At 48.9% G+C, this 17,193-nt stretch overlaps 1 protein-coding gene across 1 annotated transcript; it reads right to left on the minus strand.

Moving 5' to 3' along the window:
* Positions 1–2,272: 2,272 nt before the first annotated feature.
* Positions 2,273–4,395, minus strand: LOC123449687 (UPF0481 protein At3g47200-like). Its single transcript, XM_045126992.1, has one exon. It carries the CDS (start codon positions 3,967–3,969, stop codon positions 2,446–2,448), a length of 1,524 nt encoding a protein of 507 aa, XP_044982927.1. The 5' UTR covers positions 3,970–4,395; the 3' UTR covers positions 2,273–2,445.
* Between the last annotated feature and the right edge of the window lie 12,798 nt (positions 4,396–17,193).

Below are 17,193 nucleotides of genomic sequence, written 5' to 3' on the forward strand. Positions count from 1 at the left end.
TTCCTTCAACTGTTCAAGAAAATACGGCATCTCCCTGCTCTCGTTCGTGTACACGACATCGAGCTTGGTCTTGCCATGTGCGAGCACCTCTCCAAAGCGAGTTGGCATGGTGGAAGAAGAGAAGGGAAGAAGAGAGGAGAAGAACAGAGCGAGAGCGAGAGAGAAGAAGAAACAGAGAAATGGCGACTCTGCTTCGGTTCGTGCTTTTCATCGCCCGAAACGATGCGGGATGCAAACCGTTTGGGCCTTTAGTCCCGGGTTGAGCCACCAACCGGGACTAAAGAGGTATACCAACGGTTGCCACCACTACGGCAGGCAACGTGTTAGGCCTTTAGTCCCGGGTTGAGCCACCAACCGAGACTATAGGGGGATACGAACGGTTGCCACCACCACTGCCCGCCGCGTAGCCCTTTAGTCCCGGTTTGGGACACGAACCGGGACTAAAGGCTCCTTACGGGCCGGGACTAAAGCCTCGAGGGAGGCATTGAGAATTGGTGCGACGTGGCCGGGCCTTTAGTCCCGACCCAGAGGCAGGCCGGGACTAAAGGGTCCCGGCCAAAGGCCCGTTTTCCACTAGTACAATGTCCGCGTGTACATGAAATATGGAGAATCTTGGTGCTGTCAAGTCTTGTCCAAGAAATATGCATGATCGAAGCGCGGTCCTACAGGAACTCCTGCTATCCAAAAGCAAGGCCCAGTCGCACATTGTTGATGTTGGGCGGGGTGAGCTCATAGCTACTGCTGTATTGTATGTATGGTGGGAGAGACGACAGTTCATCAATGGAGAGAAAATTCTTGAGCCGCCAAGATCTGCACAAGCGATTTCTGCTCTGGCCAAGAACTTTTTCAGGGCTAGGGGCAAGAAGAAGGGCATTATCCGTCACGGTTGGAAGCCACCTGCCGAGGGACTCTACAAGCTTAATGTGGACGCAAGTTTCAACTGCGATTCCGGTGGAGGAAGTACAGGAGTTGTGCTACGCGATGATATAAGCGCCTTCCTGGCTGCCTCCTGCAGCGATATTCGTTTCGTCGAAGATGCAGGATCGGCGGATGCCAGAGGGCTAAGAGATGGCCTCATCTTGGCAAACGAGCTGGGGCTAGAGAAAATTGTTGTCGAATCCGACTGCATGGATGTAGTGAAAATCATGCTCAATGGTGGCAATTCGCTTGGTCCGGCTGCGGCGATCTACTATGAATGCTCCTCTCCCGCAAATAATTTTAGTTCTATTCAATTTCAGTTTTGTCCTAGAGAGGCCAAGATGATAGCAGATACTCTAGCTAGGAATGCCGAGTCCATTAAAACTATAAAATGGCTCGAGGAACCTCCTGGTTTCCTTATCGATGTACTAGCTAACGATGTAACTCTCATTGCACATGAAATATAAGGGCCGGGTTGGCCCTAACCTGTTAAAGAAAAACTGTAGCGCACACTTTTTTGCGCGTAGGCCGTAGCGTTCCGAACGATTGCGCATGTGTAAAAAATGTTTTTTCCAGCCCGGTGTTAAAAAGGGGCGGTTATTGGAGATGATGTAATGCGATTGCGATTAGGTGCCGCATCCGTCTGCGATTGTATTATCAAACTTTGAGCTTGCAATAGCTGCAAGCTGGAAATAACATATTTTTTCGGCCAGTTGATCCTGAAAGCAGCACATTTCTGGCCGTCGTGATGAATCTGTGAATGTGGCATGCCATCTAATGTTGCACAACTAGTTTAGAGCATCTCCAACAGCAACATAAAAATGGCGCACATAATAATTTTTTTAACACGTTACTGTAGCACTTTTAAAGTACGGGGGGTCAAAGTATCTCCAACAGACGCGCGCTAGTGGGACGTCCAATCCAACGACCCCACCGGCAGCAGCACAGAGTTTGATGCGCGCGCAAGCCGGCGTACCAAATATGCTGCGCGCGATAGCGCTTTTCAGCGTATGCCCAAATTTTTTAGTGCGCGTACTGTTTTGCAACATCTCTTGGAGCTGTTCGACGTCCAAAAAACGAATATTTTAACATAGGAACAGTTTTTTAACGCATGTTAGAGATGCTCTTATGATCTTCTTGTACACTTTTGTCTCGATTGGTGATTTGGTGTACTTAGTCATTTGCATGGTTGGTGCCACTGTCCCACCGCTAACCAGTCATGACCAGATCTACAGACTACAGCTAACCACCATCATAATAATAGCCTATCAATTACGTGGAACAATGTTTAGCCTATCAAGTAGATGGCGGCAAAGATTATAAGAGTTGCATTGTCAGTGTTTAGCTATAAACTAGGCATAGTGACGACAGCAATTAAACAATCTCATACACATCTCTTTGTGCAGATTCCATGCCCAGTAGACAAACAAATAATACAAATGGAAAATACTTGACTGCAAACCGCATTCAAAATTTCAGATGCAGATGCAGGAAAGTTCACTAAAAACAAGTTAGAGAAATATATCATCAAGATCGTCTCCTGAGGGACATAAGCGAGCCGAAGATACCGGCGAGTACACCAAGGACGGAGAAGACGGTAATGATGATCCTCAAGTTCTTGTAGATGAATGCGTGCAACTTGGTCCGCTTTCGCCTCTTGACCCGGTAATTCTCGATCTCTTCCATGGTGCGGATATAGCTGGATCCGAGAGGCAGGCCCTGAAGCCTGGTGAAGAAGTCGAGCGCCTCCTTGTTGGTGAGCCCTCCTCCCCCCTGCAGGAGACGCTTCCTCCGCAGCTCGTGCACGTCCTCCTCCCGGTCCGCCATCATGGAAAGGAGGAGGAGGTACGAGCAGACGACAGACTCCTCGTCGTCCACCGCCTGGAAGTTGGGGGTGGTGCATACCTCCAAGGCCGCCATGTTGGCGAGCCAGCTCGCGCGCGCGTGGTCTAGGGACAGCGACGCCAGCGAGAGCTTGGCGAAGAGCGCCCGCTTGTTCTTCTTGACGCCCATCTCTATGAGCTCGCTCGTCTTGTTGGCCGTCAGCGTGATGCCGATCTCCGCGAGCTCGATGGCGCTCACGGAGAAGGACATGGACTCGGTTTGGGGTAGGCGGCTGCGCCTGGTGTTGCTTCTCCCTACGATGTAGAACCGGAGGAGGCCGAGGAGGTGCGGCGGCTCGTAGCCCTCGTCCAATGCCGGAGGCTTCTTCTCGGTTAATTTGCGGTCCTGCAGGCCGTCTTTCAACGACGTGATGAACTCCTCCAAGGGCACGGGCCTGAACCGCATGACGGCCTCCACCACCCGCCATGGAAGCTGGTTCTCGAGCAGCATGATGTCGTGGAAGATGTCGCTGTCGTTGCCGTCGAAGTAGCTGCGCAACGACGGGTCCATCCCGGAGCCGCCGCCGCCGGCGGTGCACGTGAGCATGTACTGCACCAGGAAGCACGCGTCGTAGAACATCATGGGCAAGAAGTCGTCCTCGCCGATGCCGGCCACCGCGTCCTTGTCGTAGAGCCCGCGGGCCTCGCCGGCGAGCGAGGCCACCGCGGCGTACATCTCCTGGACGGAGCGGCCCGACTCCATGATGCAGTGGTAGGCGGCCACGTGCTTCACCTTCTCCGCCGGCTTGAGGCGGCCCTCCCCGTGGTGGTAAGGCCCGATGGCCACCGTCGTCGGGGTTGTGTAGTAGACGCCCAGACGTTGGATGCTTGCGGGGTACCTGTGGATCTTCATGTCCCTCATGTCGATGTCGACCTTGAACTCGCGAGCTGCTTCCGCGAACGCTTGGATCGGGTCGTGGATCTTCATTTCGGTCTTGTACTGTGCTTCTTCTTCTTCTTCTTCTTCTTCTTCCTCTTGGATAGGAAAATGTGCTTCTTCTTCGACCTGCTGCAGCTGCCCTCCGCTAGAGCTACCAGGAGCATGTGCTTGTTGGAACCACATTGGAGACTCGAAGGGGAAGCCAGGAGCCCACACAGGTTGCAAGGACCAGTTGGCCGGAAAGCCGTAGTAGGGTGGCCATGCAGCAGCAGCAGCTGGTGGTTCCATGCTTGATGCTTCTCCCTGTCAAATCAAATCGGCCATGAACGTCGCAAAGCACCTATGAAGAGATCGATCATGGATAAGGGTGGCAGAATATCTATGAAGAGATCATCATGGACGAGATTTCAGCTAGCATCGATGAGGGTCCATGCATGACTAATACTATCATGCATGGGATGGATGATGGGAGGAACGGAAACTACTGATGGCCTAGCAGGGAGAAGAGAGACGGTAAAAGACAAGTATATATCGCCTGGCAAGAAGAAGCACAGCCTTGTCTCTCCTCTTATAGATCGAGTATTTGAGTATTGAGCATTGACCATGTCCATCTTGCTTTTGTTTTATTCACTCAACGTGGCCACATACATACATTCTACCTGCCACAGGCACACTCATCGATCCCATCCTCCATCAAGTTCACCTCTCATCCCAAAAGGATCAATACATGCACTGGTTTGCCTTAACTTTGTATGATTGTATATCACCTATACTTTGGTTATCGTGACCTCTTTTAAAACTGTCCTTAAAGCGTAGTACGTGGTTTCCAAATATTCATGTATACAGAAGTACAGAACAACTCCATTCCATGGTGTTGAGAGAAATTTCCATGCTATAGATATATACTCCCTCCGTTCTCTTTTAAAAAATTTCACTACGGATTACATACGGGTGTATGTGCACATATTTTAAAGTGTAGATTCATCCATTTTATTTCGTATGTTATGGTTTTTAATGAAATTCCTTAAAAAAACATTTAGAAAGAGAGGGAGTAGGTCCCTAGCAACAATGAAAGGGTAGTGGTCTGAGATGCAACGGGGAGAAGTGTCAAACGAGTTCCCGTCAATGGATCACACCAAACTATGAGTTGTTGCATGTTAAGAGGGCCTACACGCATGTGCACCAAGCATACAAAATAAGCGTGTGCTAGCAGTTCAATCTCTACTGTTAAAGGAGATCTACCATCATGATGGTTCAACCTCGTGCGATCCCCCTCCTAACGCTAGCAGTTCCACCGATTTTTTTCATTCCTTCATAAATCAAATGATTAAATACAGAAAAACCGGTTCATAAAGAAAACCCTCTACATGACCACGCACCCACGTCCTCAACTGCGAACCGCTCACCTCCTTCCGCTACCTCCCGTAATCCCATCCCTCCCCTCGTCTCCCCGTCGCACGCGACCTCAAAGGCGATGCGGCGGTGTTAGGGTTTGTGTCGCTGCCCCGTCCACTCCCCCTCCGTTGCCGGCCACAGGCAATATCACGCCACCGCCTGATTTCTTATCTCCCTCGCCCCCAGCCCCGTACTCACACACCCTCCACGCCTCCTCTGCGACCCCTCGGTGACGGCGGGCGACGGCGGCCGGAGGCCACATCTGCTTCTTCCCGACGACCTCCGGAACCTTTCAGCCAGCCGGCCCCTCCAGCAACCTCCCATCCGCGCCGGTTCCACCTCTCCCGAGCAGGCCACATCTGCTTCTTCCCGACGACTTCCGGAACCTTCTGCTTCTTCCCGACGACCCCCCTAACAAATTGATTTTTCTACTATAATAATGGTTGTTGTAGCTAATTTTTTTTACTTCATATGAACTTTGCCCCCTCCATGAACAAATTTGCCCCCCTATGCTTGCATGTTGGCTTCGTCCCTGTGTATACAGAAGTACAGAACAACCCCATTCCATGGTGTTGAGAGAAATTTCCATGCTATAGATATATACTACCTCCATTCTTAAATATAAGTCTTTTAAAAAAATTCACTTCGGATTATATATGGATGAATATACATATATTTTAAAGTGTAAATTCATTCATTTTATTTCGTATGTTGTAGTCTTTAATAAAATCCCTTAAAAGAGTATTCAAAAACAGAGGGAGTAGGTCCCTAGCAATGAAAGGGTAGTGGACTGAGATGCAACGGAGAGAAGTGTCAAAAGAGGGCCTACACGCATGTGCACCAAGCATACAAAATAAGCGTGTGCTAGCAGTTCAATAATACTACAACTACGATGCAGTGTTCCGTAACCTTCCTTCATCCATTCTCTCCGGTCCTGAATTGCAGCGAGGGTGGCCCCTCCCCCCCCCCTACTTCCAACCACAGATTGCCAAATGGCTAATTGCGTAAAACTGAACGTAACTCTGCGTATGTGTAGCATTGCTCGCTAGCAGTGGCAAAATTGACAAAAATGACCCTTGGGACGAAAGAACTCACAGATTGACCCCGCGGGGGAAAAATTCACCGGCCTGACCCTTTTGTGTGGCGCCCGACACCTAGGCGCCACACTGTACTGTGTGACGCCTAGGTGTTCGGCACCACACCCCCGACCACGTGGCAGGGAGGGGGCCACCCCCCAGGCAGTGTGACGCCTAAGCCTCAGGCGTCACACATTGTAATGTGTGGCGCCTGACGCTTAGGCGCCACACATGGACTTATACAACCACGACCCAGCCCCCTCCCCACCCCCCCAGTCTATTTCACATGTGTGGCGCCTAAGGCTTAGGCGCCACACCTCACATGTGTGGCGCCTAAGCCTTAGGCGTCACACATGTGAAAACCTGCTGGAATCTGAATTTAGACATCAAAACAACATTTTTGACAGCAATAAAGATCTTTTGACAGCAATAAAGCAATTTTGACAGCAATAAAGCAATTTTGACAGCAATCATATATTTGAAAGCCAAGGAATCATCAAGTGCAAGAATTATTGACATCATCATCATAGCAAATGGTTCACAACAAGTGCAACAACAACTAAATGGTTCACAACTCGAAATAGTTCACAACTAAAGTAAATAGTTCAGCTCGACAAGTGCAACACCAACTCCAAATCACTTGGGGCCTCGTTCCCTCTTGGATGCTAGCTTCTTCCTTCTCGCAACCACAAATTGCTCCGGGTCATCCGACTCATCGTCATCGTCATCCTCAACCTCATCGTCCATGCTTCTCATTCTTGACAAACGAGAGCCCCCGGCCACCGGATTCTTTCCTTTCGCATAATCATCCGGTGAGTAGCGCTTAAATTCCTTCCTGGGCTTCAACATGTAAGCGGAGCGTTGGAAAGCCTTCAACGTCATGTCGTCCGCAGCCTAATACATATGAAGGTTGAAAGTTCAAATTTGAAGGTTCAAAGCTGAAGGTTGAAAGTGCAAATTGTATGGCTATGTCATACCTGAGGAGTGTCAACATCATCCTCCTGAGTATTTCTTTGGGTATTAGCCGCCGAGGTAATGTCACCATCATCCATACGAGCGCCCGAAGAAGCTGAATCGTCAAGAGTATTTCTTTCGGATGAACCGGATCTCGAAGGTGAAACGTATTCAGGGTCACGGCAACCTAAAATGTTGGATAGGCGTCGTAACTTCTTGCCCTGTTCCTGTTAGATTCAAATATAAATGACATATATTAGGTAACCTATAATGTTGCATTCGTGGGAAAAATAATAATAATGACACAACACCTTTATGAATAGACGAAGTGCAGATTCTCCCTTTTGTCCTCCAGGTGTGTTATCTAGGATATCTTCGGACTCATCAGCTTGTTTCTTGACCTCTTTGCGCTATGATCACAAGACAATGACAACAAATAAGTGCAAGTGAATAGTTCCACTAGAATTCATAATTTTCATAGGGGAGCACACTTACCACAAAGTTCAGGACAGGGGCGAAGGAAGTTTGGTACCCTTCGCGAATCAACTTGCTGTAACCGCCTTGGGCAAGTGCATCGTACTCAGTGGGTTCTTCCAATATGTCCTCCTCGTAAGCCGGCGGACAAATCTCGACACGAGTACTCTCCTGAAACCATCTTAGGTAGTTGCTGAACGCAAGAGCACAATGCTGGCGGTACTGGGTTCGTTGTATGCTCGAAGTTGCCTGCACACTTTGCTCGAACGTAAGGACATAGCTCTTATGATGCTTCTGCCAATCCTTGATTTTTCGCTGCCTCCTCCTATCCAACCTGCTTTGAACAAAACACATCAGTAGCTCGCTCAACACTAAGAACAAAACTAATCACTAATTATTTTTTGTTACCTGTGAAGCTGTGTGTCCGTGTCCACCCACTCCGACGGGTGTGGCTGAAAGTAACCAAATTGACGCATCACACGATGCGGGAGATGAAACTCAACCGCCCAATTGCATATTAGGGGACAACGCATTAGCCAAAGATGTCTTTCCTGCACGCATAGTGGATTCAGCTGGAACGTGTGTGCATCACCAAAGTTTGTCCCGACACCATATGGCTCCCATTCAACCTACAACACAAGATGAATACCACAATTCATTTCACTCACAACATAGAAGCTGGAAGTCAACTCTGAAACCATCTTACCTGCTCGGGGGTAAGCGAATCCATCTCGTTGGTGTATTGCTTGTACAGTAGGTTCACTTCGCTTGCCACCTACGATTCCAAGTCCCACTTGTAAGCCCATGTAGGTTGCCGTACAGGGTTGCCGTGGTCATCCCAGGTATTCCACTGTGAGCTTTTAGGGCGTCCAACAGGTAGGCGTTCCCAGCTCCATACTGAAAGTAGGAGCATACAACCACCAACTCCACCGTCCTTTGTCGTCCTGCGACAAGCATCGTCCAACTACAAGTAACAACAAACATGCATCAGTTTAAAAGAAAAAGATAACAGAGAATACTTAATACTAACAATTTATTACCTGCCGATACAAGTAAGCCAGTGCGGCCGAGCCCCAGCTGAACTTGTTGTCCAATACAGTCAACGCCTTCAGCCACATCCATGGAGCATTCTTGCATGTGCCGTCCGCAAAGATAGTCCTAGAGATGACGTACCACATGTAGACGCGAGCATACCTCTGGATCACCTCGTCATCTGCGTCCTCAGGACAATGAGCAAAGTTGGCGGCAATCCAAGTGAAAGTGGCGCCGGCAGGGACTCTATCTTTCTTCCCTCCATCTTCCACCTCCGGCTCCTGTGGCGACATACCAATAAGAGCCTCCATTTGATGCCGCCATCCCTCAGAATCAGTGCTCATACATAGTGGCTTCCCCTCGATTGGAAGAGCGCTGATCATGGAAACATCTTGAAGAGTAACCGTCATCTCTCCGGTCCGGAGGTGAAAACTATGTGTCTCCGGCCTCCAACGATCAATGAGTGCTGTGACTGCCGCAGCGTTCAGATTGGGAGTTGACCGACTCACAAGCTGCACGAATGAAAGGAGTCCCGTCATCTCGATGTACGGGGTGTACCGCTCATCGTACTGCATTACAGAGGATGCCCCATGAGACCGGATCTTCAAGGGCGTAAGCTCCTGCAAACATATAGGAGAAGAAGATATCAAGTGCTTATTACATTCTCAAAAAATTACTAATCTACTAATCATTTTCTACTTACCATCTTCTTCTCCGACATGAAATAGGCCCGGTGTTCAACGTCATAAACATCATTCAGAAGCCACACCATCCTACAAATCACAAAAAATTACTCATATACTCATATTCAAATAAGATTCATATACTCATATGAACTACTACTAATACTAACTACTACTACTAACTACAAACCAAAACCTAATGCAATTCCTATACCTACTACTACTACTAACTACTAACTAGTCATATACTCAATCAAATCCTAACTCATATACTAACTAGTCAAATCCTAACTCATATCCTAACTAGTCAAAACCTAATACAATTCCTATACCTACTACTACTACTAACTACTACTAATACTAAGTACTACTACTAACTACTACTACTACTAACTACTACTACTACTCACTATTCATATACTCAACCAAAACCAAAACCTAATGCAATTCCTATACCTACTACTACTAACTACTACTACTACTAACTACTAACTACTCATATACTCAACCAAATCCTAACTAGTCAAATCCTAAGAACCTACTCAAATCAATCTACTAAAATCAATCTACTCAATGAAAACATAATAAAATTGGATAGAAGGATGGGAAAGGGAAGGGATGGGGGAGGGCATTACCTTGGGGGATCAATCCAAGGAAGAAATCCTCAGATCTGAAGGAGATGGGGGAGGGGATTAGGGAGGGGATGAGAGCCAGCCGCCGCCGCAATGGAAGTTTCTGTTTGAATGAGGGAGGGGGTGGGGAGGGGGGTGGGGAGGGGGCTGGGCCGTGGTTGTATAAGCCCATGTGTGGCGCCTAAGCGTCAGGCGCCACACATTACAATGTGTGACGCCTGAGGCTTAGGCGTCACACTGCCTGGGGGTGGCCCCCTCCCTGCCACGTGGTCGGGGGTGTGGCGCCAAACACCTAGGCATCACACAGTACAGTGTGGCGCCTAGGTGTCGGGCGTCACACAAAAGGGTCAGGGCGGTGAATTTTTGTTGGTAAACGTAGCATAAATTCAAAATTTTTCCTACGCATGTTCAGATCTTCCTATGGAGAGACCAGCAACGAGAGAGGGGTAAGAGCATCTTCATACCTTTGAAGATCGCTAAGCGGAAGCGTTTGCTAGAACGCGGTTGATGGAGTCGTACTCGCGGTGATTCCGATCTAGTGCCGAACAACGGCACCTCCACGTTCAACACACGTGCAGCCCGGTGACGTCTCCCGCACCTTGATCCAGCAAGGAGGAGGGAGAGGTTGGGGAAGAAGACCAGCAACACGACGGCGTGGTGTTGGTGGAGAGACGAGGTCTCCCGGCAAGGCTTTGCCAAGCGCCGGCAGCGAGGTGGAGGGAGAGGAGCAGGGCTGCGAGAGAGATTAAACCGTGTCTCAAACAGCCCCGGACCTCATCTATATATAGGGGGAGAGGGAGGGGGCGCAGCCCTTAGGGTTCCCACCCCTAAGGGGTGCGGCAGCCCTCAGATGGGGAAGGGGTGGCGGCCAGGGCAAGGGGGAGGGGTGGCGCACCCCTCTAGTGGGCCTAAGGCCCACCTGAGTTAGGGTTCCCCCCCTCTTTTCCTTTCCCCTGCGCCATGGGCTGAGTGGGGAGGCGCACCAGCCCAACTAGGGGCTGATTCCCACCCCCACTTAGCCCATCTTACCTCTTGGGGTCGCAGCCCCCCTTCGGTGGTCCCCGGGACCACCTCCGGTGGTCCCGGTGGTCCCGGTACGTTACCGGTGATGCCCGAAACACTTCCGGTGTCCGAAACCATCCGTCCTATATATCAATCTTTACCTCCAGACCATTCCGGAGCTCCTCGTGACGTCCTGGATCTCATCCGTGACTCCGAACAACTTTCGGTAATCTCGTATAACAATTCCCTATAACCCTAGCGTCATCGAACCTTAAGTGTGTAGACCCTACGGGTTCGGGAGACAGGCAGACATGACCGAGACACCTCTCTGGCCAATAACCATCAGCGGGGTCTGGATACCCATGGTGGCTCCTACTAGCTCCACGATGATCTCATCGGATGAACCACGATGTCAAGGATTCAATCAATCCCGTATACGATTCCCTTTGTCTGTCGGTATAGAACTTGCCCGAGATTCGATCGTCGGTATACCTATACCTTGTTCAATCTCGTTGTCGGTAAGTCTCTTTACTCGTTTCGTAGCACGTCATCGTGTGACTAACTCCTTAGTCACATTGAGCTCATGATGATGTTCTACCGAGTGGGCCCAGAGATACCTCTCCGTCATACGGAGTGACAAATCCCGATCTCGATTCGTGCCAACCCAACAGACACTTTCGGAGGTACCCGTAGTGCACCTTTATAGTCACCCAGTTACGTTGTGACGTTTGATACACCCAAAGCACTCCTACGGTATCCGGGAGTTGCACAATCTCACGGTCGAAGGAAAAGATACTTGACATTAGAAAAGCATTAGCATACGAACAATACGATCTAGTGCTAGGCTTAGGATTGGGTCTTGTCCACCACATCATTCTCCCAATGATGTGATCCCGTTATCAATGACATCCAATGTCCATGATCAGGAAATCATGATCATCTATTGACTAACGAGCTAGCTAACTAGAGGCTTGCTAGGGACACATTGTGATCTATTCATTCACACATGTATTACTGTTTCCTGTTAATACAATTATAGCATGAACGATAGACGATTATCATGAACAAGGAAATATGATAATAACCATTTTATTATTGCCTCTAGGGCATATTTCCAACAATTTTTTCCCCCGCGGGGTCAATCCGTGAGTTCTTTCGCCCCAGGGGTCATTTTTGTCAATTTTGCCGCTAGCAGTTGATGGTTCTGTTAGTGTACTTTGTTCCTTACGTCCCGATTAGTGTCCACGTAAGCTTTCGGTCCCATCTCAGATCTCACATCACATGCACAAGGGAGGGACCATGCATGTGGGTGTCCATTGGTATATATTGACATTACAGTCAGTACCTTATATATGGAGAGGTGGCTATGAGGGTGCTTGGATCCAAGAGACTAAAACTAGTCTCTTTAAGAGGCTAAAGTTCCAAGCACCCCTGACTAAAGAGAGGCTAAAACTAGTCTTGAGGCTAAAATCTTTTAGTCAGGGGTACCCCTACTAAAATATGCATTAGTCCTCTCTCTCCTCATTTAACTCCTCATGCAAGTTCTGGATTGGAGGGTTTGGAGGATAATAAATGCTCATTAACTTGATTTTAGTCTCTTTAGTACTTGGATCCAAGCATGGGTGAGGCTAGCAAGTTTTAGTCTCACTACTTTTAGTCATGGGACTAAAACGTATTCAAGCACCCTCTATACAGAATTACGTATGTTTGGTAGGAATAGGTATTTGATAAGAGCAGCTCTAGCAACACGATAAAAAAGTTCAGCCTCCATAATTATTATGGAGCGTACTCTAAAAAATTATGGGGGCTCGAGAGCCTACGCACAAACTCAGAGTCTTCATATTGGTTGTCTTCATAATCATGGAACCCACTTGTTAATTGGACACTCCTTTTTCACAACCTCTCTGCCATCTCCAAAATACAGCCCGAGACATCATATATGGCAACTGGGAGGCCATATATGGAGGGCCCTTCATAAAATTATAACGATCTCTGATAAGATGACGACTCTCCTAGAGTGTCTTTTCTTTTAACCAAAATCGCCATAATAGCAGCAAATTATTATGTCAAGGCCGATATGGTGACTCTGCCGGAGTTGCTCTTAGCCCGGACTACCTGGAATGGTGTATGTGATGCAATCTTGGGCTTGATCATGGAAATAGTTTTACTACATTTGTATATGCTTCATTTTACACGGGCTATGAACATACGAGTTGGATGCGGATAGCGCACTAAAAGTAGGCAGTGACCTTTTTTTAAGTTAAAAGCGAACAAAACACCAGATTTGATGGGAAAGAGTATGATGATTTAAGCGAATAGTTGAGAGATACAAGTAATATCAGGCACAGTGCAAGCATTTTGACCGCTTGAGTATTCACTGGACAAGAAATTTTCTACCAAGACTTCCATACATCATATTTTCAAGGTTAAACCTGTGATTTTTTTCACACAGGTGCGTTTTAAGATTGTTTACTTTTGTTGCGATTACTTTAAGATTGGTTTTAACGCCAGTGCCATAATATCTTTTGGCTGCCTCCGATATTCATCGCCAATGAGTTTCTTAGAGAACTTCAAACTCCAAAAACAAACTACCCCACTCATCATTAATGGAGTATGTTACCAAGTGTATGGGTCGTGTATATTATTTTTTTGTGAAATTTCTAATCTTTTCATCATTAATCATGATAGTACAACGAATACCGAAAATAATAAAAATAACATCCAGATCCGTAGACCAGTACACGGCGACTACAAACACTAAAGCGTATAATTAATATTTCGTTAACTAGTAGAGACCCAAGTGTCTCGTATACTTATTTTGCTACATTTAGAAAAAAGGAGGTTAAGACCTCCGGCCTTTACCTCAATCGGCATACAACCATCTTCATTACTTATTTAATAAATGTCTAACACTTATTTTGCTACATGGTTGTTAATTAGTTGTTATTAGTATTTCTTAAATATAGCTTTGACTTTTAAAATATTGGTTAACGTTGTATTTCCTATACATATATCTTTGATTATTAGGGTGAAATACGGCCCCATTCTTTTAACAAACAGTCCAGCTTCATTCATAATTAGAGAAATTACATCTGATTTTAGAAAATAAAACACATACGGATAGGAAAGATCACTGATACAAGTAAAAGTTACATCAATTGTTTTCAAGTCCTTGACTCCACCATGGCCGCCCACCACATTGAGGAACTGCTTCAGCTCAAAGATACCGCTCTTTTTTCCAGAAAAAGGAAACACACTGAGAGATTTTGAGAGGCCCTGCCAAGTTATGCGGTGGGGTTTGCCATGGAGGAACTTGAGCCGCAGAGAGATTTTGCAGCTATACGTACATTGGTTTAATTTTGCCATGGCAAAGAACAGTGATACTTTCGGAATTGGAAGATGATTTTTTTTTTTGGAAAAGAAGGTTCGAACCCCCGGCCTCTGCATCAATCGATGCATACGACCATTTTTATTAATTATTGAACATAGGTCTAACAAGAATATACAACAAACCATCCGAAGCCACCATTCACATCTACAAAACTTGATAATGTGGAATGCTCTCACTCCCCATATCTAAAACCGGTGTCGTCACCGATACATCCACATAACGTATCGGAACCCACAGTCGGTGCAGCACATCTAAAACGCACACCACATGAACACGTTTTAAATGCCGTCATCATCATCAGGCCGCTAAACCATCTTCAGGAGAGAGATCTGTATCATCCTTGCCAATCCGTCCATCCGTTGACGCCACCACGACTCGTCAGTCCAGACGCGAAGATTCTGGAAGATCTCTCGTGCGTAGCTGTCGACCACAGCGTAGCACCTGTCGGCCAGACATGACTTGACATATCCACCGAAAGCTCTGTGCAAGATGATCGACGCCGCCACGACGCCAAACAACGCCACCGCCCTGCGCTCATTCGTCCAGACACGAAGATTCTGGAAGAACTGTCGTGCGTAGCACCTACCAACCAGGCATGACTCAACGTAGCACCTGTCGGCCAGGCTTGACTTGATAGTTCCACCAAATCTTTGGGCCAAACGAAGCCACTCCATCTCCTGCCTCTGTCATCCAGCGCTCCTCCACAAACGATGCTCCCAAGAGAGAAACGACACCGCAGTACCGCCATCGTCCGATCTGGAAAGTCAGATCTTAGGGTTTCCCCCAAAGCAGTGCCCACCACCAGCAATTGTGTAGGACCCACATAGTGCCCACCACCACTCAGCCCTCAAGGCGACGCCTTTAGAAAGGTCACGACGTCAAGGACGCCACCGCTGCCCACCGGAGTTAGGGTTTTTCACCCGAGAGGCAATGAGGTAGGAAATGGAGGACCAGACGTAGACCGATGTCTCCAGGAAGAAAAACGACGCCCTTGAGCATCATCGTCGGCGCGGCCGGCCAGGCCCGACCAATGGGTTTCCCCTTATCTGAATCTCCTCCACCAGCTTCATCCGCGGCCACGCCGGCAACGCCAGGGAACCGCAGGAGAGAAGCACATCGCGGGTATCTGGATCAATGAAGATCCAATCTGAACAGTCACGAGTACCACCACCCTGCGCTGGCCGACGACGTCCGGGCGCCGGATCCAGAAGGATCTGACCCGAACTCAACGCGCACGCGACCACCATGTCTTGCCCCTTTCGCAGCCGCCACACCGTGCCGCAAGAACGAACCCCAGTCGTCGACGCGCTCCGCACGCCGCCGCTAGGATCCACATGCAACGTCGCCGCACCGCGCGCTAGTCCGGCGCCTCCTCACGAATGGTCGTCTCGCGCCAGCCATGTCGCGTGAAAGGGAGAGGATCCCCGCCGCTGCTCCTGTCGGCCAGGCATCGCCCGGCGGCGCTGCTGGCGACGACGATTATGAAAGAGGAGCGAGGAAGGACCGACGGCGACGGCTAGGGTTACCCCCTGGTCGCCCACGGTGGCGACAGGAGGGGCGACGGGAGGGGGTTACGGGGAAGGGGGGGAGGGCGACGGGAGGGGGTTACGAGAGGGGGGACGGGAGGCGGCGGCTAGGGTTAGGAAAGGAGGCGGCGGCTCAGTGAATGGAGGCGACGGCTAGGGTTATGGGAGGAGGAGGCGGCGGCTCAGCCTCCTAGTGTTTATCCAGATAATGGTGATGATTCCAAGAGACGTACAACTGTACATTTTGTTGGTCACTAAGAGCATGGCTAATAAGAAAGCCAGCTGCTGGCTTTATACCAGTGCCATGTCAACGAAAGTCCTCCTAAAAATATTCACATGCAATGAGCTGGCTCTAAAGATTGACTGTTGCATTTAATGTTTGCATGCAAAGGAAAGAAACGGAAGACATAGATTGGAGGGAGGAAGCAAGCACCGGCTCTTGGGGAACGTCGCATGGGAAACAAAAATTTCCTACGCGCACGAAGACCTATCATGGTGATGTCCATCTACGAGAGGGGATGAGTGATCTACGTACCCTCGTAGACCGTACAGCAGAAGCGTTAGAGAACGCGGTTGATGTAGTGGAACGTCCTCACGTCCCTCGATCCGCCCCGCGAACAATCCCGCGATCAGTCCCACGATCTAGTACCGAACGGACGGCACCTCCGCGTTCAGCACACGTACAGCTCGACGATGATCTCGGCCTTCTTGATCCAGCAAGAGAGACGGAGAGGTAGAAGAGTTCTCCGGCAGCGTGACGGCGCTCCGGAGGTTGGTGATGACCTTGTCTCAGCAGGGCTCTGCCCGAGCTCCGCAGAAACGTGATCTAGAGGAAAAACCGTGGAGGTATGTGGTCGGGCTGCCGTGGAAAAGTCGTCTCAAATCAGCCCTAAAACCTCCATATATATAGGTGGGAGGGAGGGGAGGAGGCAGCCTCAAAACCTAAAGGTTTGGCCGAAATTGGAGGTGGAGGAGTCCTACTCCAATCCTACTTGGAGTAGGATTCCACCTTCCCACTTGGAAACTCTTTCCACCTTGTGTTTTTTCCTTCTCAAACCTTATGGGCCTAAGTGGGAACTTATTCCAGCCCACTAGGGGCTGGTTTATCTCTTCCCATAGCCCATGAGACCCCTTGGGGCGTGACACCCCTCCCGATGGTCCCCGGCACCCCTCCCGGCACTCCCGGTACACTACCGATGAGCCCGAAACTTTTCCGGTAATGCACGAAAACCTTCCGGTAACCAAATGAGGTCATCCTATATATCAATCTTCGTTTCCGGACCATTCCGGAAACCCTCGTGACGTCCGTGATCTCATCCGGGACTCCGAACAACATTCGGTAACCAA

This window comes from Hordeum vulgare, chromosome 1H (genome assembly GCF_904849725.1).
Source record: "Hordeum vulgare subsp. vulgare chromosome 1H, MorexV3_pseudomolecules_assembly, whole genome shotgun sequence".
Taxonomy (NCBI): Eukaryota; Viridiplantae; Streptophyta; class Magnoliopsida; order Poales; family Poaceae; genus Hordeum; species Hordeum vulgare.